The 25336-nt window shown below is 37.7% G+C and overlaps 1 protein-coding gene across 1 annotated transcript in view; it reads right to left on the bottom strand.

Moving 5' to 3' along the window:
* LOC111153116 (protogenin) overlaps window positions 1-25336 on the bottom strand; it is a 115888-nt gene that overhangs the window by 22692 nt on the left and 67860 nt on the right. The window contains exon 11 of the mRNA XM_022511916.1: window positions 24762-24950. Within this exon, the coding sequence (XP_022367624.1) occupies window positions 24762-24950 (189 nt within the window). The remainder of the gene's footprint in view (window positions 1-24761; window positions 24951-25336) is intronic.

Genomic DNA, 25336 nt, shown 5'->3' on the forward strand with positions numbered 1-25336 from the left:
TTTAAAAATTGAGTTTCCTCATCTATAAAATGAGGACTCGATGGATTTATATTTGTAACTTGCTTTTAGAAATGCACACTAAGTAGATGCTTTCCAGTGCTAAGTACATAAATAGAGAGGAGAGGGCTGCTTTGACCATTAGGGGATTTGGATTTGAATCTTGGATTTAGTAGCTCTGTGGCTGCAAATGCAGTCCCCTGGAAGTCAGTTTCCTCGTCTTTAAGATTAGCAAGTTGAAGTCTATCTGTTGTCTTCAAATTTGTTTAGGTAACAGTATATCAGGGAACCTAAGACGAAGTACAAGTAAATATTGTGCAAGACAGGAATAACTACTGTGAAGAGATTTGTTAAGACTAACGGAATTCAAAAGAAGGAAAAGTTACTGGTAGTTTTTTACTGTGTGAAGGAGGGCTTCATGGAAGTAGTGCATGTGAACATAAGAGATTAAGGCCAAAGAAGAGTGTAAGTGAAGGCTTGAGGACAGGAACGTGTAGATCAGGGATGAGTAACAGGGAAGAGATGGGTAAGTGCATGAGTGAAGGTCACGTAGAAAAGTTAGGCTGTGGGTAGATCTCAGGTTTAAGAACCAGGCTAGCCAGCATGGATTTTGTTATATAGACACAAAAGATGCTTTAGTAAGTGGGATTGTTGAGAGAAGGCACTCATCAGAGTCAGAAAGCTCCAAGTGTCCAGCCTGGGTGAACCAACAGAAATGGAAGAGGAGATGCAGAGTCAATGACACATGGCATCAGAGATGCGGGAGAAAGTCAAGGGGAGCTGACCATGGGTGAGAAAGTGTGGGCTGAGCTGGCAGTGAGGACGGAGAACCACAGTCAGCAGTCCTGTACACAGAGGACAGGGTACCAGCAGGGACTAGAGACCTGGGTGTGAGATGGAAGTGGTGTTAAGGAGTCATGAGGAGAACTGGGAAGGTATCACGGGAGCCATGAGAAGACGATGTCCAGCACTACAGGGACGTCACAGAAGATAAAAGTGACATCTGGTATCTAGGTCTTTTAACAGAATAAACTCATCAGGAAAGGGTGGGGTTGCAGGGGTAGCAGAAAACATGGACTTAAGTAGCAAGGATGTGGTAACACTGGTAATAGAGCGATAAAGGAGAATGAAAATAGAAATGCATTATTTTCTGATGTCTACCAAAGTGTTAACAGTAGTATTTAGCTCTATATGGTAGAATTTGTGGTTATTTTGCTTCCTGTATTTCTACCTGTTCTATTGTGAATGGTTTTGGTAATAATAAGATAGTAAAGAATTAGAACTCGGATGGCAAAACTGACATCAATTCAAAGTTTATGGATTCCTTGTTGTAATACTAACACTTCTAGAAGTTTGGTTTCCTGGAAAATGCGTAATAGAAAACTACTATTTACAAAGTATTTAGCTATGGACCAACAAAAAAGAAATAGTATTGGGGTCATGAAAACCAGGCCTTTGTTTCCTTCAGCTGCTGTGTTGGTGACACTCCAGAACCCTTAAAAAGAGTGGGGCTGGAGTGGACAGGTCAAGGTAGGTAAAACCAAGAAAACACCTGAAGTTAGGACCATGAGAAAACTTTTACTTTACATCTATAAAGCCTGCTCTGACATCATTTCTAAAATCCAAATCTAAATAAGACTTAATGAGTCTTATGCCCTATCCTTCTAAGGAAAAATTCTCAGGTGGTGGGGGGAAAGTCTTCCAAGGACCAAAAGGAACATAAAGCAATTACATGTACTTTGGGACAGTTCCTGCCACTCGGTTTGATTTAGACATGGAACATGTTTAGTAAAATGTCTTAAGAAAATACAAAGCATTACTTTAAAAATCACTATGTACCGCTTTAAATTATTCGCTTAAAACACCACTATAGAAAGCTTTGCTAATGTTAACCACAAAGCCATTAAGATGGCTATAAAGCATTCAAGAAGTCAAACTAATTAGACTATACCGGGGTAAGTAACAATCTGAAAGTCTGCTGATATAATATCACCACATGTAAAGTTTGGAAACGTTAAATTAGGAAGTACTCAGAATCAGTGAGAAAGGTGAGATTCTGAAGGATGAAACTGAGTATCTGGCCCAATGTCCATTTTTAATTTAATCTTTTGTGTTACGAGGTTTTGTGCGAGCCTTTTCAGGGCCATTGTTCCCCTGTGGTCTGACTAGAGAGCCCCTTGGTCTGGCCAGCCAGGGTGACCGCACTGCCCCCAAGCCTGTCCCTCTAACACAATACTCCCCACCCCATATAATTATTCAGAGAAGAGGCCAACATCATGACTGCTCCGACACCTGGGTCATGGCCTCTGACACAGGATCTGGGGCCAGATCAAGTCTGGTCCAGCCGCAGAGGAGCAGGAAAAATGCTAAGGGAGATGGGTGGGAAAGGAAAGCAGAGTGAAATACTCTGCATTTAAAAATGGTGTTTAAGCACAGTAACAAAAACACAAATCACATGCAAACAATGTTATCCAAATGTTGTTAGATTGTAGGTTTCTCCTCTCTGAGAGAGAAACCCCAGTGAGAGAGATTAGAGAAGCAGGCTTCTTTCCAGTGACTTTTGTCTTCTATCATCAGACGTACATTAGAATGGAAAAGGTTAATTCATGATGGTTAAAACAATGCCTGACCCAAACGTGTGAGTATACTGACTTAAAAACAATTTTTGCCTAAAAGAATGTAAATTTTACTTAAAGCCCAGATTAAAATTTCTTTCTTCTTTTGTTTATAAACTGCATTTCCATATAGGATTGTGAATGATAAGCATCTTTCATATCCATTATAAATTTAAAGGATTTTTGTTAATGATCACTATGCCAAAGTGTTATAAACCTGTGGTAATAATACAGAATATCTGAGTGTACAGTAGATGCAATGGCAGATGGGAGGGGGCAATCCCCCACTCCCCAAATTTGCCTGTATTCTGTGTAACTAGTCTCTATGGAAGCTGATGGTAGAGAATTTGTCTAAACCTGAAATGACTCAGTCCCTTTTGTTCAGCACCCCTGAAGGGCCTTAAGACAAATAACTCTCACTCCCAGCGAAAACATCCCTTCTCCTACGGAGTTTAGGATAATTTAGAAGAAAGTTCTTTGCATGTGACATTTAAGAATCAGTTTCCTACCAAAATAAGCAAACCCTACTCATAATCTCTATTTTAACAACACCGCCCCCACACACACACACAAAAACTCAGATTGCTTTTGCAAAATCGAGAAGCAAATGGCTTTTTCAATCATATTCTGTTCACTAATATTTTGGTCATGTTATTTTTTGAACATGTGATTTCATTTTTATACGTCTATCAGGCTTTCAAAACTTCTTAAAAAGTATTCTTCATTTTTGACAAATGCATTACTTGAGGTTGTCTAGATAAGAAATATTTGGTGTTGAAGAGTCCTACTTGAACACTGCCTCAAATGAATCCAATTTACATCCAAACCCTGCAAAACGAAACCTCTCACAAACACCATTTTAAATCTTTTATGTTCTTTTCTTATGATACTCCTTTCCTTTTGTGAATCCCTGTGGAAGAAAAGATACCTCATTGGTCAAATTCTGCAAGTTGAGAGAGCACAGCCACTGAGTCTCTCCACCACATAATCAGTTAATGGATTTATGCCAGTGGCTGTTATCTCCTATGGGGTAGGGAGGAGAAAAAGGCAGTGGGCTTAACTGTCCCCAAATTTATAAGAGCTGTATGTGAATAGTACTAATAAAGCTGGTCCACATTCATGTTCCTGAATTACTTAAAAGTGAATATAATGGAATAATCACTGATTATAAAAATTCAGAATTGTAAGATTAAAAAATGTGTTAGAATGGGGGGATACGCAGAATAAGTTACTTTAATTATATTGATATTTCTATCACAAACAATCCTTACCCTAAAAACATCCAGGACTTGACTTACGATACTTAGTACTTGGGTTAGCATTTGTTTAAGTAGCTGCTCTGTCTGCCAACACACTTACACTGTCTGTCCCACATACATCACTGCCTTACAAACAATATTTTTATAGACTGACAGAGAGAGCCTATTCACGACAACCAAACTTCCCCCGAAGCCATGAAATAAATTTCCTTCCAGGACTAACATTTCTCTGTTTCACTGTCATGGGCTTGCCATGCCATTTTGACCCTTTTGTGAGGCAACATGGAAATACCATCTATCATCTCCTGAACCACAGCGACTCGGTCGGAGGTGCACAGTTTCATTGCAGAAACATCTGTGGTTTGATAACCATTCCTCCCAATCTCAGCCCTCAGCAGTTAAAAGCATGCTCACAAGATGGGAAAGATGCAGGTAGACAGCTTGAAACCAATCTTAAATTTCTTCTCAAGTGGGAAACTCAAGCCAGCGAAATATCAGCCTCCTCAATCACAGTGATAAACACGGTCCTGTTGTTTATTTATGCCTCCTTTAGAATTCACGAGAAGCACCACGTTACAACAACTTACTTAAACTTCCTGAATGTATCACTCTGAAATCGATTTTAACGTTAGCCGATAAGGGAATGGCGGGAGCTCTTTGATACTAGCAGGGGCAGGTCATTACCATGTTAATTGGCTATCAACAGCCTACTCCAATTCTATATAAACCTTAAATCTTTCAGGTATTAAAAGACATTGAAAATCATTGGGGTCCTGGAAAGTATTCAGTATATCTTAAGATGGTTTTCAACACATATAATAGAGAATCTCAAACAATTTGAGCATGAAGAATCAAATCAAAAGGCGTTTTCTGATAAATAAAACATTCAACAGAAGATCTCAGGTTTATGTTCAATATCCGTTACTTCTGAAATGCTACTGTTTTAACCATGTGCGTAGTCACTGTAAAACCAACCCTAATTTGGAGATACTGATTAAAGCTTAAAAACAAAGCAAGGCATTTTTTTAACTTTAAATTTCTTTTAAGCATTTTGATGATTTGCTTTATTACTTGTTCTCTTATTTGTGTGTGCATGTGCAAGTGTACACACACACACACACACACACAAACACACACTTTCATTTTGTTGAATCATCACTTCACACCTAAATATTTGGACATGCTTCCCCCGAGAACAAGGACAGTCTCTCCTATACAACCATAATACCATGATCACATTCAACAAATTGAGCAAAAATGCAATTTTATCTAATATGTAACTCATTTCTAAGTCTCCCAAATTACTTCCAAAATGTCCTTTGTAGCTGCTCCCTGCCTACCAGCCCAATGGAGGATCACATACTGCCTGTCATATCTCCTTCACGGAGAACTGCTCCCTTTCCTTGTCCTATCTTTCACAACAATGACACCTTCAAAGAATCCAGTACAGATGTTTTGTAGACCAACTCACAATTTGGCTGTATCTGTTTGTTTCCTCATTATTAGATTCAGATTAAACATTTTCTTTTTTTGGTAAGTCTACTATATCAGTTAAATTATGGCTGTAATATAGGTTCTTTTATTCAGGGAAATAAAACTTAAAACTCCTATTTTTTGCAAGTGAATTTGTTTTGAACTTTGAATTTGTTACATTGCTTGTGGAAGGGGGATATTATGGTTTTGAAAGCTTTCCTAACCTCAGAAAGGCCTAATTTTCTCACTGACCAATCTTATCTATTTATCTACATTTATCCATATAAATGAACTCTTGCCTGACACTGAGGACAATAAAAAGAAAGTACAAACATATTTTTAGGCTTCTTGAAAGATTTCTAGAAATATCTGGTATTTTTTATATAAGTAATACAAATGCAGATTTCTTTTCTAAAAAATTCTCAATGAGTCACACTGGAATGCCAATTTTTAATACACACATAGCATGGGAACAAAGTGTACAAAGAACCAGAGCCACACAAATATGCCACTGAGTCAACATCGAAAAGAGAATACGATAAAAACATCCTTGTAATTCCTCAGAACAGAAATGTGCATTAGCAAAATCAGAGTGTCTCCTTTTTGAAGTTTTCAGAGGTTTAAATAGTCTCTATAGTTTTTTGGGTCAGAGTTAAGGTCCATCTGCCATGATTTTCTTCTGAGACAAAAGGTCATTTTATGAAAAGAATGGAAATGTATTCAAGAAAGGGAAACAAAAAAAAAAAAAAAGAAAAGAAAAGAAAAGAAAAGAAAGGGAAACACACCAAAAACCATCCTAATTGGCCATCCAGATGGAGAAAGGTGAAAGTTCAAAAAAATTATTTTAATTGTTTCCTCCACTAATATCTCTAGATCACCCAAAAGCCTGTAACTTGTCAAATGATCCTAGAAACTACAGGACTCTTCTCTAATACACTAAGTCATTGTCAAGTATTAGCATGGTTTTCAATAAATAAATTCATAAAAAATCTTCAACAATTTGAACATAGAGAGTTTTTCTGGAGGTACTATATTTTGGGAACTTAATTAGTATAATTTTTTCTAGTAATTAAAATACCCTGTGCCCCATAGCTAGTAGAGTTTGTGGTTTGCTTTGGTTGCAAAAGGCTCACAGCCAAACTTACAGGCATTTCTAGCAATTGTACGAACCCTACAGCATGTGATTAAAGAAGCCAATATCCTGGTTTCACCCATTTTCCAACTTTTATTTATCTTTCCTCCTGTTTCTTCATCTAGATATATTCAAATTTTAAAAAATACTTTTTTCTCATTAGGATCAAATGTTTGTTATAGAAAGTTTATAAAACTCAGACAAGCAAAAAGAGGAAATAAAAATAAAATATCCTAATACCAGCACCCAGATATAAGCACTTTTAACATGAGGTGTTTTTTTAATTCCCTTTTCTATTCACATATACACATACTGAATATTTTTTTGTATTTTATAGACTGCCTTTTTCATTCAATATGCTGTGAATTACCACTCATGGTACTAAATAGTCTTCTAAAACATTCCTTTCAATGTCCACATTTATTCAAATTGTATGGATGTACTGCATAGAGGTTTACTAAAGCTCTGTAATTGAATATTTAGGTTTCTTCCAGCTTTTCACAATTATAAATGATCCTGCACATTACAGTGAACATCTTTATGGTGAAATGCGTGTGTGGCTCAGTTGGTTAAGCGGCTGACTCTTGGTTTTAACTCAGGTGACAATGTCAGGGTCATGAGATTGAGCCCCATCCAGGGCTCTGCCCTAGGCTGGGAGTCTGCTTCTCTCCCTCTCCCCCTGCTTGCTTGCTCACTCTCTCTTTTTTGTTCTCTCTAAAATAAAAATAAAAATAAAATAAATCTTAAATGTGTGTGTTCATTAGTATTTTCTCATGATAGGCATCTACTAACAGAATTGCTGTGTAAAGCAGTATGAGTATTACAGCCCCCCCTTGTGGTGTTACCCAGTAACGCCTAGAAAAGCTGTGTAACAATTTACATTCCTACTATTGGTATGAATGTTGTTTAATCCCAAACCCTTACAAACACTGAGACTCATATCACCTATTTGTTGTTGAATTTTTTGTTTCCATACTGAGTCACTCCTCCAAATCTTTCTAGGAAAAGGAAGCAGGAGATATGCACATCTGAAATAATGACTTGTTAGATATATTTACGTTACACAATCTACCAAGGAAGAGGGACACACTGTGGTAATCAGGCAAAATGTGCTGCTTACTGTCTCTACAGGTTTCTTAAGTTATTGTCAACATCCTGGCAGGCTGAGAATGGGAAGATGCCATTTTAACCTTCAGCTGAAGGAACAGCTCTAGTTTTTGTTAAATAAACCAAGATAAGGGTCAATGGAATCAGCTATCTCAGCTGATACAAGAGGCCTCCACCTACACAGGGCAGCCTACATTTTCTGGGATGTTATACAAAGTCCTTCAAGGTTTCACATATTTTAAAACAGAGTAAAAAAATATGCAAAAATCTCAATAAAGTCTTCAGGATTATGTTATCACACTAGTTTACCCTAATCAATTGATTAATCAGATTGTTCTGATAGTAAGCTACTCCAGGATTTAGCCTGTTCTGATGATTAGTCTATGACTATGTTTATGCCATGCTTTCTTTAATTCTTTCATTATACCATCAGGGTTTTTCACTTAGTTAACCTGGTATCCTTCAGATACCAATACGATATCAGTTCCTCAGGGAAGTCTACCCTGACCTCCACCCTCAAGCTCTCCTGTCCCCTGTAACACGGCCTTTATAACTCCCTCTGCTTTACCATCACAGGGCCTACTAAGGTTTGTAATTACGGTTTCTGGTGATTTTATGAATGTCTATTTTCTCTTCCAGATTTTACAGCTTCATAACTGGGTAGTTACGAAGAAATACCTGATTCAATATTTTAGGACAATGGTCTCCAAAACTTTATTTTACCTCCCATTAGTAAAATATTCTTCTACCATGTATACTCATAACATATATGCTTTTATTTATAGCATATACACGTATGGCTGCCCTGATATACTATGCACATTACAAAATAAACATGCACAAATATTTTTAAAGGCTAAGGTATAAAATATTTTCCTCTAGTAATAGCCTATCTTGCAGCTCTTTTTCTATCCCATGGAGTGCGTAATTAGTGCGAAGCTAAAAATTTTATTTGCATGAACTATTTTTTTTTTTTTAAAGAACAGGCTTAAAACAAATACAAAACAAAACCCACAAGTATAATTACTGCTTTACAACAATTTTTTTTCTCTCCACCCTGAAGTTTCTTTCATGTGCTAATGGTGGTATTTAAAAAAAACCTACTCTCCTTTAACTTACTTAGATCTTTAAGGACCTCACACATCTAAGGACTCTTTACATTCACCAGAAACTTCCAGAGTAGTCTGAGGGCTGACAAGCAGTATGATTAATGGACAGTATTGATTTAATTTTCTCCACGAGTTTTTCCTTCTATAAGGAAAACTGTTCGTAATTCATGTCCTTTTGCCATGTTTACAGATTCTTAAAAAGAGGAGAATGAAAAGCTTACTGAAGTTTTTCCATCATTCAAAAAGCACCATTTGAAAGCTCTGGTCTATAAAACAATCAAGAGCTGATCGATGGCTAGGAGTATCTTCCTAAGACCAAGGAAATACTGCTTTTATTTGTCACCATTTTAATGGGGTTTTATTAGCACATCTAGAAAAGAAATAGGAAATAAAACCATAAAATCAGTTTAATACATAAGCTTCAAAATAGAAATATAAAGTGCTATAGAGGACAACGGGATATTTTAGAAGAAAGATACATTAAGTTCAATGTTCAATATAAACCTTTTAGTTAAAAGCCATGAAACAGATGTCAGCGTCATCAGATATAAATGATTAAAGTTTCTCCAAATATCTTAATTTGAAGTATCATTTGGAACCAATCAAAACACTTTTTCTGGAGACAAACAGTGGGAATAATACTTTTCATTTTTTATAGCTGAAGAAAAACTTAACTTCTTAACATATGAAGAGCTACACAACTGGGAATTCTCATCCTCACCTACATTTTGATAGTACTTTTTTTTTTTTTTTTTAAGTCTTCTGTTGTTTGCTTTCCTTAAAGGAAAAATATTTCAAATGGAAATTTAATTTGAGGGGGTCAGCAGGTAGGGATATTTGCTGGTGGCAAAAGAGACCGAGAAGGATGCTCTGCCCAGGGCATCCCTGACTCAAACTATTCTAACAGTAAACCCCAAACTTAAGTGACATCAGACTCAAAACTGGAAACACATCACAATTGGTATTTCACCTTATGGACTAGTAAAAATAAAGCAACACACCGCTACTTGAAATAATGTAACTTCCTTATCCTGCTTATTTTCTCCATCTCCACAGGGGCCTTATACTTTATTTAGGGCTCTTCTCAGTCAGGCATGTGAATGAGGCTCCACAAGTACTCTAAATCTTTACCCAGCGCCATAGGTCAGAGGGTTATCTGTGCTATGTAGTTTTAGGGTAGATGATTTTCTTTCCTCTTTTCTTTCCCTTCCTTCTTTTTTTTTTTAAGCAGGAGAACAAAACGAATGCATATCAATCAGAGCAAACTAATTTAGGTACTAAAAACGTTCCTCTTCTACAGATAAACTGCCTTCTCAAGAAACCACTAAATATCAACCTTTCAGGCATTCTACAACGAGAAACCAGATGCAACTGAACTCCCCTCCCCACCTCCATTGTCTGCTAGAAAACTTGTCCCACAGCTGCGAAAGCTGTAAAACAACTTCAAGCCTCCAAAAGTGATGACCATTTAGGCAAATGCATCCATTTCGTTCCTGGGGGGGAAAAAAAAACAACTTGGCTTTATCTTTAAAAAAAAAAAAAAAAAAAAAAAAAAAAAGTGGTAGCTGTGCATCGTTTTTGTTCACAAATTACACTGCATTTAATAACAAGACAAATGTTTCTCACAGAGCTTTCCATGTTTTAGAGCATTTTCAAAGGTGATGACTATTCAAGACTAAGAATATAAAAGCCCAGGAAAAACCATCAAAATTCTTTTCTAAATTATATTTTGGTGTTTGATATGGAAAGTTGAAGCTCATTTTTTTAAGATGGTAAAAAAAAAAATGTAACAAAATACAAGCATTTATTTCTCCCTTCCTTCTGTCTCTCCAAATGATTTTCCTTAAAAAGAGAAACAGAATTATTAGGTATAACATCCCACAGGATGCCATTAATACAATTCTGATGCAGTACAATATACGGCAGAAGAATATAAGGTATTTATTCTTTCAGGAGATATTGTCATTTTAAAGCTGTTCACAATCCTCTGAAGTTAAGAGGCAAAAATGCAAATTATGATAGTATTGCTATTGCAGTGTAAAATAGCTTCTGTAATTTGTTACAAGATTTGGTTTGGAATTTGCCAACTGTATTTCTCCTGTAACATAGCAGTAATGATTCACTGGATCTTCTTTACTTCCTTATTTAAAATTCCTCTGTATTTGTGTGGCCAGAAAAAAAACTGATAAATGTTCAGAATTGCACCAAATTGAGATTATGTATGACCTTATCTATATGGAAACCCTAGAAAGAATTTCAGTTTCCTGAGGGCTAGGAAGATAATTAAAAAAAAAAAAAAAAAAGACTGGACTGACAGTGATTAACACAGAAAATGAGACTGTTCAACGTTTCACAGAGTTAAGAGGAATTTCAGTGGGATTTGTTGGATGTGTCTCACTTCCCTGAAAATGACCTAATGTCCTTTGTTTTACAGTTATGCTGACAGAGGTTTCTCCTGCTCAAGTTTTTCATCAGTTTCTTTCAAGGCAGCTAAGCCAGAGAGATGCCAGGTCTCTCAGAGAAGGGCTGCCTCAGTATGCAGACCTAACTCCCAGCTGCACACAGACTCACCATTTCGGATCTTCTGAATTCTAAATATATTAAGATGTTACAGACATCTCCTCTAGGACACTGATCTTTTCAACCCAACATGATCAAAACTCAACTCAGTATTTGCCACTCTCCAAACCTGATTTTGCTTCTGAAAGTCCATCCATTAAAGTACCGTCCATCCTGAGCTCTTGGGAATCATTCCAACTTCTTCTTCTCTGTAATCCTATTTATAAAGAGTAACTAGTTCCCGAGCACTTACTTTGTACCATACAGTCTGCTGAGGGTTCCACATGCACTAGTACATTTAATCCTCAAAAACCCGGAGGAGCCTGGGTGGCTCAGGGGGTTAAGAGTCTGGGGCTCTTGATCTCAGATCAGGTCTTAATCTCAGCATCATGAGTTTAGGCCCTGCACTGGGCCCCAAGCTGGTGTGGAGCCTACTTAAATCATCATCATCATCATCATCCTCAACATCCTAGACATTTACAGCAAGGTGAGAATCATGAAAATAGAGTGACTTGACACTAGTGGGTAGGGAGCTAGGATTCAAATCCTGGCCATTTGGGAATGTAAGCTGTTGCAGCCACTCTGGAAAACAGCATGGAGTTTCCTCAGGAAGTTGAAAATAGAGCTACCCTACAATGCAGCAATTGTACTACTGGACATTTACCCCGTAGATACAAATGTAGGGATCCGAAGGGGCACGTGCACCCTAATGTTTATAGTAGCAATGGCCACACTAATGTTTATAGCAACAATGTCCACAATAGCCAAATTATGGAAACAGCCTAGATGTCCATCAACAGATGAATGGATAAAGAAGATGTGTACATATATACACAGTGGAATATTATGCAGCCATCAAAAATTGAAATCTTGTCATTTGCAACTACGTGGATGGGACTAGAGGGTAATATGCTAATCGAAATATGTCAATCAGATAAAGACAATTATCATATGATCTCACTGATATGAGGAATTTGAGAAACAAGGCAGAGGATCATAGGGAAAGAGAGGAAAAAATGAAACAAGACAAAACCAGAGAGGGAGACAAACCATAAGAGACTCTTAATCTCATGAACAAACTCAGGGCTGCTGGAGGGGAGTGGGGTAAGAGAGATGGGGTGGCTGGGTGATGGGCATTGGGGATGGTATGTGCTACGGTGAGTGCTGTGAAATGTGTAAGACTAATGAATCACAGACCTATACCCCTGAAGCAAATAATACATTATTGGTTAATAAAAAATAAAAAATTAAAAAAAAAAACCAATCCTGGCAATTTAGCTCAAAACCCAGTCTTCTATTTTACTTTCTAAATTTAGATACACTTAAGTGGACCTTTCTGGTATACAGTTTTATTTAACACATGTACAGATTTGTCCACTACCACCACAATCAGGATACAGAAGAATTCCATCACAGCAAGAAACCCTTCTGTGCTTCCCTTTGTAACAAAGTTTAAGCCCCCACCCCTAATCCACAGCAATCACTAATCTAGTTCTGACTTTCCAAGAATGTCGTATCAGGGAAATGATACAGAATATAACCTTTGAGACTAGCCTCTTTCACTCCATGTAACGCCACCGAGATCCGCTTACAAATTGTTGCAAACAGCAAACAGTCCATCGCTCTTCGTTGCTGAGAGTGTTTCTGCCACACAAATATACTGCAGGTTGTTCATCCATTCACCCACTGAAGGACATTCACGGCTTCCAGTATTTGGGGTGGAACAGAGCCATACATTTGTGTTATAGGTTCTTGTGTGGACATAAGTTTTCATTTTTCTAGAGTAAATACCTAGGATGGGACTGCCGGGTCATATGGTACAGGCGTGTTTTAGTTTAAAAAACAAACAAAAGCACTGAACTGTTTTTCAGAGTGGCTGGACCATTTTGCATTCCTATGGTAACACACGGGTTTCCCAGTGTTCTTCGTTTAAAAGTTTTCAGTCGGGCATCTGGGTGGCTTCATCAGTTAAGTGTCTGCCTTTGGCTCAGGTCATGATCCCAGGGTCCTGGAATCTAGTCCTGCATGGGGTGCCCTGCTCGGCAGGAAGTGTGCTTCTCCCTCTCCCGTTCCCCTCTGCCTGTGATCTCTCTCTCTCTCTGTCTCTAACAAACAAATAAAATCTTAAAAAATAAATAAATAAAAATTTCCAGTCATTCTGATAGGCAGGTAGTGGTAGCCTCTTGTAGTTTAAAATTTTAAATTTGCATTTCTCTAATGGCTAATGATGTTGAGCATCTTTTCATAGATCCCTTAGGTGTGACCCGATACTTAATATCTGAAGGCCTCCCATCAGGCCATATGTAATCAGTGAAGTCCTGATTGAGCTGAGATTCAGAGTTGGATGCTTAAGCAACTGAGGCACCCAGGTGCCCCATGACTGTTGTGAGTCCCAAACAACTTTGTACCTTCCTTCTCACCAATAAATTACCATCTTAGCTCACACCCTCATCCTCTTAGATTACTTCAACAACCATCGTCTTGATTTCCTGTCTTCAGTAACTCCCTCCCCGGCCCATACTCACTGCATTTTCTAAACCTATCCTAGACCTTGTCATTACTTTATCTTTCTAAAACAAACCATATTATACTCTCAGTTAAAAACTTTTGGGGCGCCTGGGTGGCTCAGCGGGTTAAAGCCTCTGCCTTTGGCTCAGGTCATGATCTCAGGGTCCTGGGATCCAGCCCTGCATCGGGCTCTTTGCTCAGCAGGGAGCCTGCTTCCCCCCCTCTCTCTGACTGCCTCTCTGCCTACTTGTGATCTCTCTCTGTCAAATAAAGAAATAAAATATTAAAAAAAAAAAAAAAAACTTTTGATGGCCCCTCATTACTGTATGCAGGACAAACACCAAATCAATTATTAAGGTCCACAGGGCTCTTAAAACATGGCTCTATTTAACTCTACAGCTTCAGTCTCTAAACTCCTACTCACGCGACCCACGTTTTAGCCATTATATACCACTGAGGCTACCTCTTCAATCTTCTATTTTGTACCTTGTAACTTCCTATTATTAGAGTGACTTTCCTCCATTCTCTCCTAGGTAAACCGTTCTCCATCATGCAGTAAAAATTAGCCATTTATCCTTTGTGTTTCTAGAACACTGACTATACCTCAATATTGTCTATTAGGACATTTTCCTATGGAGACTAATAGGTCCTTCATGCTGAGCTTAAATACTCTGGAAGCGGACATGCCATCTCATGTCCGTATTCCTTGTCCCCAATACAGGACCTGGGACACAGTATGTGCTTTCAATCAATATATACTAATTTTTAAATTTTAACAATAACAGAAAATAAACTTAAGTTAACATCCATAATTAGGCTAGGTAAACTTTAATGTGAAAATTTTATGAAACAAGAAATGGCAATTACATTGCTATAGATAGCAATCTCATGTTATTAAACCAAGTAGATTTACATTAAGTTCTAAGAAAAATATATATTGTATCAATCCTAAAATTAGAAATTTTGCATTTTTATTTAGCACTATCTTCTAGGCAAGGGCTTCAGAAGGTGTTAGCAGAAGAAAGCAATCACACAAGTCAAAGCTGTATGTTGTGAGGATGATTTCAATTTTGTGACTGATTTACTGGTAATTAATTTATATTAGTTTAATGGTAACTGCAGCCCATTATCAGTAACTTCTAAATTGAGTTCATCTCCGGATTTGCATGGCCACTGAGCTTCTGTGTCACAAGCCTTCTAGGAGGGGCCCAAAAGAACCACCAAGAAAGCATAGAAGTCTCTTTATCTGAAATCTATTGAGTTCCATAAGACACTGTAGTCACTGTATTCACACAGTGTTAACGAGGGCTTTGTAAACAGTATTGTAGCTCTAAAAGCCTATCCTCAAGCTCAATGGTAGCAGCTGAGTGGATTCAAAATATTCTTCTTTTGAGTGACTTATAAATGCTCCTGGATTTACGCTGTGGCTTCAAAGAACAGTTTATATTATAGGTTTATGGAATCCATTGCTATATTTCCTTTACTTCCTTGTTCATTTAAAAACATGAAATTTAATTAACTTGGCAATCACAGTTGCCTGCAACGAAATGTACCAGATCAAGAGTAATTAGGCATTCTCAGGGGCACAGAATACACCATTAGATTTGTGACTACATGCCTCTTGAGAGCTGACTCAAGAAAAGGGAGGGAAGAATTAAAACACTTTAACACAGTTACGGAGCTGACTTTAAGACAACCATAAACCAAAGGTCCAACAATCTTTCCCTTTATAAAACAGTAGGGTTTGTTTTTTTTAGATATAGGAACAATATTACCTTAACACTTTGATTTCTGAAGAGGGTCAGCACAAAGAAATTTCCAAATTTACTGTTTTGGTGGAGGCGTATATGTATATATAGATATGTTACACAGTGACTGTAGTTCCCAAAAGTATAAATTGATTAAAAGCAGCAGAATATGCTGTTCTCTGAAGAAATCTTTATCATTTGTGTGCATGAAAATTGCCACGTGCAACAGGACCATAGCAAACACGGAATATAGGCTCATCTCTGAATCAGAAAGGAAGCGAAAAAGAAAACTCACAAAAACCTCTTTCAGGCAGTAGGCAGTTCTGAGCTTCTTCATGTCTTACTTCTCCACATTATAGTTTACACACTACAACAGAAAGATACTTCTAAACAAATCTAATTGGGTCACTAGCTTGCTTAAAATGATTCAACGGCTTCATGCGCCCTTAAGATAAAAGCCCAAATTCCCTCAGGCAGTCTCCCAGGTGCCTGCGGCACACTGTCGTCAGACCGCAACCTTCATCTCCTCCAGAGCCTGGTCTCCACACCTCCTGGGCGTCCCACGTGAATTTTACCAGTCCTGAGTATCTCTTGGCTTCTGCCCCTCCCTCTTCTCAGGGCAGATTTACCACGAAGTTGTGAGAACTTTTTAATTTTCAGAACCCTTCACTTGTATGGAGCCTATACCTGCAGGGTAAGTCCAAGGCCCCATATCGATAATATACTTTTACATTATTTAATATACTTTTACATTATTTTTATGTTATTACATATTATTTTCTTAGGTCCCACCTAACCTGTACTTGCCCCTGCCTCATTGCCTGACTAATCCTACTCACCCTTAAATCTCAACCTAAATGTTACTTCTTCCTGGAAGCCACCCCCATTCCAGCCCTGAAATAGGTCAGAAGCACCTGCCGAATGTTGTCAAAGAGGTCGTCACCTGGTATTTTAGCTGCTTATTTGTTGGTCTTCTTCCTAGACACAAATGCTATGACCATGTTTACATTAAATATGGCAGTCCCTGAACTAGGGGACTGAACTAGGGACTGCCATACAGTAAGCTTTGTAAGTATCTAAGAATGAAAGAACGACTTTGTCAATGAGCACTGAGTGACAGACAAAACACAGGGAGGAAGGGCCTCAACTGGAAGATTATACCTGAGAGCCTGGGATTCATCCACTTCCTGGATGTCTGGGGAAAAAAAATGCATCGATTGAAGGACGATACCCATGAAAGGCCATGTTTCTTGCCCTGTGAAAGCTGAGGAGTATGGGGAGATAGACTTGAAACAAAGTATGCCATAAAAAGTGCAGTGAAAGTAGACTTAAGGGAGGGCTTAGTGGCGACAATAATTAAAAACTCTAATTGGCCTGACAATCAGGAGAGTCAGCTATATAGGAACTCAGAAAGCACAAAAACAAATTCTGAAAGATTTCCAACAAGAGTAACAAACTAACCCTAAAAATCTATTAACTTATAAAGAATATTGGCTATTTAGAAAAATATATACCAAGTCATCCAGACCAGTGTTTCCCAAGCTTCAGTGTGCGTACAATCACGTAATAATCCTGTTAAATTATCAGAGATTCTGATTCAGAAGATCTGGCAGGAGAGGGGACAAGGGAAACCCAAAACTTCTAGACTCTGCTGCTGATCCTGGGACCACAATTTCAAGAGCAACAACACTAGAGTCAAAAAACACTACCTAAAGATACCTATAGACTGAAAGTGAGGGGATAGAGAAACACCTACGATGCAAACGGAAGTCAAAAGAAAGCTGGAGTAGCAATACTTGTATCAGACAAAATAGACTTTATTTCTTTTAAAGACTTTATTTATTGACAGAGAGCGCACGTGCACAAGGGGGAGCTGCAGAGGGAGAGGGAGAAGCAGGCCCCACTGAGCAGGGAGCCCAACCCCAGGACCATGGGATCATGACCTGCATCAACGGGAGATGCTTAACCAAGTGAGCCACCAAGGCACCCCCCAAAATAGACTTCAAAACAAAGACTGTAACTAGAGTCTACACCTGGAATTGCCAACATATAGTAATATGGTCCACTGCCTTTGTGTCAGCCCGCTAGCTAAAAACAGTTTTTACATTTTGAAGTGGTCAGAAAATAATTTTAAATAATAGTATTTTGTGACACATCGAAAATATATGAAACTCAAATTTCAGTGTCCACAGATAAAGTTTTATTGGAACATAACCACATCCATGCATTTTGCTCTGGCTGCCTTTGTGTTACAGTGGCAGGACACGGTATATCTTCCAGCCCACTATATAAGTCTGCTGGGGCTGCCATAGCAAAATACCACAGACAGGATGGCTTAAGCCACAGAAGTTAATTTCTTGCTTTTGGAGACTGGGAATTCCAAGATCAGGTCATGGAAGTGTTCAGTTTCTGAGGAGAGCTCTCTTCCTGACTTGTGGACAACCAGCTTCTCACTGAGTCCCTGCACACATGGTAGAGAGAGCTCTGTTGTCTCCTCCTCTTCTTATAAGGGCACCTGTCTATCACATTAGGGCCCCACCCTTATGACCTCATTTAACAGTTATCCCCTACTCCAAAGCCATCTTTCCATATCCAGTCACATCAGGGATTAGGGCCTCAACATATGACTTTCATGAGGACATGAATATTCAGTCTATAACACCCACAAAGCTTTAAATATTTACTATCCATCTCATTTCAGAAAAAGTCTGCCTACCCCTGGTATAGATGTTGCTTCTCCAAGTGGGTAGGGATGCAAAGATTATTAGGCCCCACTCAAACCTATTAAATTAGTATCTGCATTTTTAACAAGATCCCTGGGTGTAGATACTAAAGTTCAAGGAGCACTGGTTTCCAAATCTACTGATCACAGTAAATCAATGAAAAAAAATTTTAAATATAGATTTCCAGGCTCCATCCTAGGAGGAGAACAATTTTAAAAACAATTACAACAGCTAACATTTGTTGAGGACTTACAGTGCAGTTTTCTAGGAACTGTGTTAATTTTATGTACATTATTTCATTTAAACTTCCTAATATTCTAAAATAGCTATTATTATTATTACCGCTACCTAAAAAGATTAGGCAAATAACCAGGATTTAATTTGCTAATAAGTTATAGAGCTAATGTCAGGCAACAGACATGAAATTTACTTCATGGCTATTTTTCTTTTAGCTGTCAGTGCCAAGTGCCTCCTATAATAGGGCATTAAAAATGATGTACCATGGGAATGACTGACACCATCTGAGATCACAAGAGGATTCCCAGAGGGTTGAAACTCAAAAGCTGGGGAAGATTTTTCCAAATGGAAAGAGACATATCTCCAATTTTGTCCAGGGAGTATCAGAAATATTTTAGAATGGCAGATAACCTTTCATTCAAGAGAGAGAATTTAAGGAAAGATCACCAGATGACAGCACTGTAATTTTTATATAGTTCATACAGTTTCACAAGTCTATAAATATTTTGTCTTTAAATGGAGGTAGCTGCAAACTGTCAAATGAAAATCTTTCCTTTCCTTTGTTACTGTCTTAATATAACAGTATTTTTTTTTTTTTTTAGTAACAGGATTTTTAAAGAAATGGATGCTCTGTTTCTTTTGAGGTATTGGTTTTTAAATTTTTCAAGTATTAAGATTCTAAAGTTTGAGCTAAATAGCTATCATATGTGGTATGTTCAGATACTGCAGAAATATTTAAGTTTTTGCTCTTCTACTAATTAAGAAAAAAATAGTTGAATATTTCTTAAAATCTGCATTGAAGTTTCAACATATTTTGGCTAGATAATAGATTAAACACAAGAAAGCGTAACTTAAAATATAATTAATAGAGAAATAAGTAAAATACAATATTTTTACAATGTTTCCCTTGTTATAATTTACAGTCCCACATTGTCAGTCAGTTTTCTGGCCTACAGAGTAAGTGGTTTCCAAAATTATTCACTTGGTTAAATGAATTTATTTTGTAATTCTTTGAAAGGAAGGAAAGGGAGAGTGGCATCAGACACTGTTCAGAGGAACTATTTCTACTAAAAGTGGAATTTAACAGTGATAAAGCATAGGAAGAACTGAAGAGGCAAAAATGTGAGGTATGTCCCCAGTGATCTTGCCTGTGGTAAATGACAGCAATAATGTCCAGGAATTTCTACACCAATCCCTAAAAATGATCTGTTAACAAACAAATGCAAACTGATCTCACAGAAACCAATGCTACTTTGTGAAGTCAACACTAATCTGGGCAGAGTGCTTCATGATGCCTACGTTGATTATATGTTACTTTAGAAAACAGAAGAATCCTGGCATCCGTAATGATATTTGAGATGGTAATTGACATCAAGCCACCAAATTATTTGAAAGGAATTTTTAGGCTAAAAGTCAGTATGCTAAGATATACTGGAAACTATACACAATTGGGAAGATTTGTTTATAAAATATGGTGTAGTTTTTTACTCTGTCTTAAGGGGTGCAGCAAGAAAATTGCAAAACAGCCACAATACAAGAATTTTCACCTGTAGCATGTTTCCAAAGATTTTTCTGAGTGTTCTCTAAGGCTTCCTTGTGTGAGAGGAAGGAGGGAACACAGTCTCTGAAAAGACTTTGGCCTGCCTTAAAACGTGACTTCCATATTTCATAAACTGAGTGATTCTAGTTCTCTTCAAAACAAAATCACTATTATAGTGAGGTTCACAATGAACCCTCTCTGATAAAAGCAGTCTCTTTTATGCCACAAAATCTTGTCCTGTCTTGACTAAAGGAAAGATTACAACTCCCTCCAGCTACATGGGTTTGGCTCACCAGTGGTACCTCTTGATTTTCTTTGCTCAGATCAACCGAATCCTATTCTGTTATGGTAAAGGATAACACCCAGAAATCTGACTTAATTTTACCATGTTTCCATACAAACTGGCTAAGGAACTCTAAAACTACTTGTCACTCAGGGATTGGTGTTTTGGTTTTTGTTTTTGGGGTTTTTTGGGCCTCCTATTCTCCCCAGTTAGGGGAATTCCATTTTGGATTTCTCAAAAAAAGATCGGTAAGTTTTGAAGGTGTGCAAGGAATCCAGGAACATTACTGACTTTAAATATTTTGGATCTTTGTAATTGGTACTGAATCTCATGCTCACTAACCAAGCTTGCTGTGAAATGTTAATAGTACACATTCTTCGGCAAAATAGAAGCTAAAGATTATCAGTGTCCCAAACGCTAAACTAACAAGAGGACCATCTAAATAATCTCCCCTTTCCCCTTTATTATATAAATACTGAAAAATTAAGACGTTTCTGACAGCTTATGAAAATAGTTCTCTTTGCAATTAGAAACTAACTTCAGAATTTGAAGCCAATTTCTGAAATAAACAGACAAAAAAACAAATTATTGGGGCGCCTGGGTGGCTCAGTGGGTTAAAGCCTCTGCTTTTTTTTCATGATCCCAAGGTCCTGGGATTGAGCCCCACATCGGGTTCTCTGCTCAGCAGGAAGCCTGCATCCTCCTCTCTCTCTGCCTACTTGTGATCTCTGTCTGTCAAATAAATAAATTTTTAAAAAATCTTAAAAAAAAAAACCAAATTATTTCAATCTGTTATTAGGGAATACAAGTATGCTATTAATCTTGCTTCTATTTTTTGTGTGATAAACTTAATGAATGTTTTAAAATTCTGCTTAAAAAGGTAAACATGAGAAGTGTTAAGGGGAGGAAAACTGAATGAAAACCATCACAACAAAGATGCAAATCTTAAAGAAAACCTCAAAAAAACCACAATTTAGAACAAATCACATAAACATTTAATCACAAGCCAAATGCTTTTTTTCCCAACCACCAAACCATTTCTAATTAAAAGCAAACTGTGTATTTAAAAATCATTAAACTAGAACAAACCAGCAACATCAAAATACCTCTACTACTCTACCATTATTTCTATTACACTAATAAGGACAAAATAATCTTTTCAGCCATTTTAAAAACAAAACATTCTACATCTCTGAACTGAGCATTGAGGGTTTAGTGTAAAATGCTGTCAAACAACTTTAATTACTAAGTACAATTAAATTTAGTTAATCAGAACTTTGGGAGGAAAGTAAATCAAGTTAGTGTCTTTTGTTTTAATTTTTCTTGTTTTGAGCAGAGGTCACATCTGTTAAATCTTTTCATTTAGTACCACAACGCCTTATTTAGAAAAATAATTTGTTAATTCTTGTTAAATGAATTGAAATACACAAATTCATTTCTTTCTTTTAGAAACAAAGAACTGTATGTTACCAAGGAGACTGTGTCCCAATAACATACTTTTTAGTTGAAAACTTAATCAGCAGAAGTAACAAAAGGTAGTGTATTAGGGCATCAGAGAATGGATTAGTATGAAAATGAAATTTTGAGACATCAGTTTGCTACTGAAATTGACACTGAATTAGCAAACAGAAGCATTTAAATTACATTTCCAAGCCTACTTAGTGAATCTAGTTCTAGTTAGAGCATCTTTAATGTACAAAAGCTCTGTGAAAGAAAGTATTCACCATGCAAGACACAGATAGGGTTCCCTTAACCTACTGCCCTCGGCACACATCACTCTCTGTTAAACAGGCAGCTACTGCCAGATGCTCTTGCTAAACATGGTCACAGATGGTCAGTTGTCCAGTTAACAGAACATACTGCCCTCCCAAGAGCTGAAAGTAGGAAGGGAAGGAGTGAGAGCTCTTAACACTTGCCTGCTCAGTGGGTTACACACATCCAACTTAGTATAAGCTCTGCTAGGCCTCAACGGTGTCTTTCTAAAAAAGAAGACTCTACAGACCCTACAGCTCTCAAGATTAAAAAGCATTTTAAAGGTGAGCTAGTCAACAGCCATACAATACTTAGATCTATACAACTGCATCTCTGCTGGTCAGCCCATTGCAGCCCTGGCTTGGGACCTCTAGGGGTGTGGAATCCACTATCCAAAGAAAGTCCCAAGGCTGAGATGGAGTCCCCTGTTACCCTGCACTGCAATTACCCCAACTACTCAGTCTAATTCCACAGTCAGGAAACATGGTGTTATTGTAACAGAGAGGCATACTGACTATAACAAAATAATTTGCCAGTGTATGCATTACACAGTGATTTTAAGCTGGATTACCCAAAGCACATGGATACACAACGGACTTTATGACATAAAAACACAGGCTGTAACAGATGTGATTTATTTTTAAAACACAGGAGGAAAGAAAAGTCTGTAGTACTAAAAGCTGTTAGCTAGAGATTATAAAAAATTTCAACAAAGATCAATGGGTCTTCTCTATATTTATGTGCACCTATAGAAAATGTTTAAATTTTAAAGCACTGTTTTGTTTTTAAGATTCCATTTATTTATTTGACAGAAAGAGGGAGAGAGCACAGCAGGGGCAGCAGCAGAGGAAGAGGGAGAAGCAGGCTCCCTGCTGAGTAAGGAGCCCTATGTGGGACTCCATCCCAGGACCGTGGGATCATTACCTGGGCCAAAGGCAGATGCCCAATCAACTGAGCCACCCAGGCACCCCCAAAACATTATTTTAATTGAGAAAGTGTTTTTTTTTTTTTTTTTAAGATTTATTTATTTATTTATTTATTTGACAGACAGAGAGCACAAGTAGGCAGAGAGAGAGGAGGAAGTAGGCTCCCCGATGAGCAGAGAGCCCGATGCAAGGCTTGATCCCAGGACCCTGCGATCATGACCTGAGCTGAAGGCAGAGGCTTTAACCCACTGAGCCACCAGGCACCCCTTGACAAAGTTTTAATAAGATGCTTCTATAAACCTTTCACAAGCAGAGCATTACTCTGTTCTTCCCAATACATTATTCATTTGTTTAAAACAAGCTACTTATGTGTGTTCAAGAAGAGTGCTCCATGAACTTATTTTTTGTATCTTCTACTTATTTTTATTTCCTTAACAGTGAAGGAATTGGAAATACTGAGTTTGATGTATGATTTTTCATCAGCAATTGTCCCAAATCCAGTTTCTTACTTGATAACTTAGTGCAACTCTTTTGAATAAAGGATATGAACATAGATAGTAAGAGCATACTGAGAAACCTCAGCTAGAAATAAATGCTCCTGACTCTGGTGACAGGCTGGGCTAACATCACCTCTGAGTCAGTGGTTTTAAGGAAGGTCAGCCTGGAACATATGTAACTTCTCCTCATCATTTATAAAACTGTGTGACAGGGATCAATAGTGAAATTTATTTAAGCAAATGCAGATTAAATTAACATCCAAGACAATAAGATTAGAAGCAAAATGCCATCTGGAAAACTACAGTAAAGAACCAGAGGATGGGGTCACATGTCCCTGCCTCTAAAAACAGACTCCCACCACTGCTTTTCACGTGCAGGGTCTCAGGACTCCTGCTGTTTTCACAGGCCTGAAAGAAGCAAATGGAGCTCTCCCTAGTGGAGTCCCCCCACCTCTTCCCTTTCTGCACTCCAAAGGGTAGTCTGCGAGGGGGAAAGCCAGAGAGCACTGTAAGATTCCACTATGTGCAGAAGGTGCTGTAACAATTCAGCAGGAATTTAGTTGGGAATCCTAAGTAAAGTTGATGCTTTAACAAATAACTAAGAAATAACTGAGTATGCATTTTACACCTTAAGTATCTATCTGTTTATACCCAGATATTTATTGTAGACATAAGTTTCCTTACTTTCCATTAAACATGGTCACATGATGAAATTCTTCACTCAGCAATGATAAGAAGAACAGAGAATAAAATGGTGTCTTTCACAATTGTGATAAACCCAAACACAAGGCTGAATGCGTTTTCTCTGGTGTTTCTGTGTCACAGCTACAAAAATAAATATGTACAGCGACATGGGTCATATGTAAGAGCATTATTTTGTACATAATTTAAATATATTTTATATGTGAAAACAATGCACCTACATAGCACTCTCAGGCAATTTCTAAGTTAATCGTTGCCTATTTTCTGCTCATTTGGTGATACTGCTATTTTATGTACACCATATACTCACCATAATTGATCAGTTCTCATTCTACCAGAAGTGAACTGCAGAAAGAAAAGTGGATGCCCAGAAGTAGGGGAAAGATAACACGGTTATCTGACCACTGACAAGTTTACTTATGATGGTGAGTCAAAGGCCAGCCTGGACTCACGCAGTAGGACATACATAGTGATTTGATAAGGGCAATTCCCTTTTTACCAGTAAGTCAGTTCTTCTGCCTTATGTCCAAAAACTCTTTTCCCAGCTGGTCAGAGAGGAAGGAAAAAACGAAAGCCCAGTACGGGCTCACTCACCTAAACCACTGAGAGTGTAGAGAAGGTCACTGGTATCTAAGAATATGGGTCCATTTTCCTGCTGCCCTTCTTCTTTGTAGTACAGCTTGTAGCCCTGAATGGTTGCTGTGTCCTCCGCATCTTGCTGCCACTTCACAGAAATGGCGGTGCAGTTCAGAGGCTCCAAATGTAACTCTGGCGACTTGGGGGCTAGAAAAATCCACCGGAAATGTATGCCTTAAAAAATCCACAACTCATACAAATACACTCAGTTTTAAATGAACAGCTGCAAAAAAAGTGCGATTCCAAGCAATCATACTTTAATTTTCAAGATTCCACAATGATATTAAACTTTGAGACAGAATTAAAAATATAAAATACTACCTTAAAAAAAACCCTAAAGTATATAAATAGGAGCACAATACCATCTACACTGGAATTTTTTTTTTTTTCAAAGAGACAATGAGGACTTCCTAATTTTGACCATTCATTATTCCTCTGTGTAGAACAGGCATTATTATTAATCAATGAACAACAAAAACCCCAGTCATGTTACATTTCACATTATTAAAAGAAGAGGGTTTAGGACTTCCTAG

This window comes from Enhydra lutris, unplaced genomic scaffold (genome assembly GCF_002288905.1).
Source record: "Enhydra lutris kenyoni isolate GAN:26980312 unplaced genomic scaffold, ASM228890v2 scaffoldscaffold31, whole genome shotgun sequence".
NCBI lineage: Eukaryota > Metazoa > Chordata > Mammalia > Carnivora > Mustelidae > Enhydra > Enhydra lutris.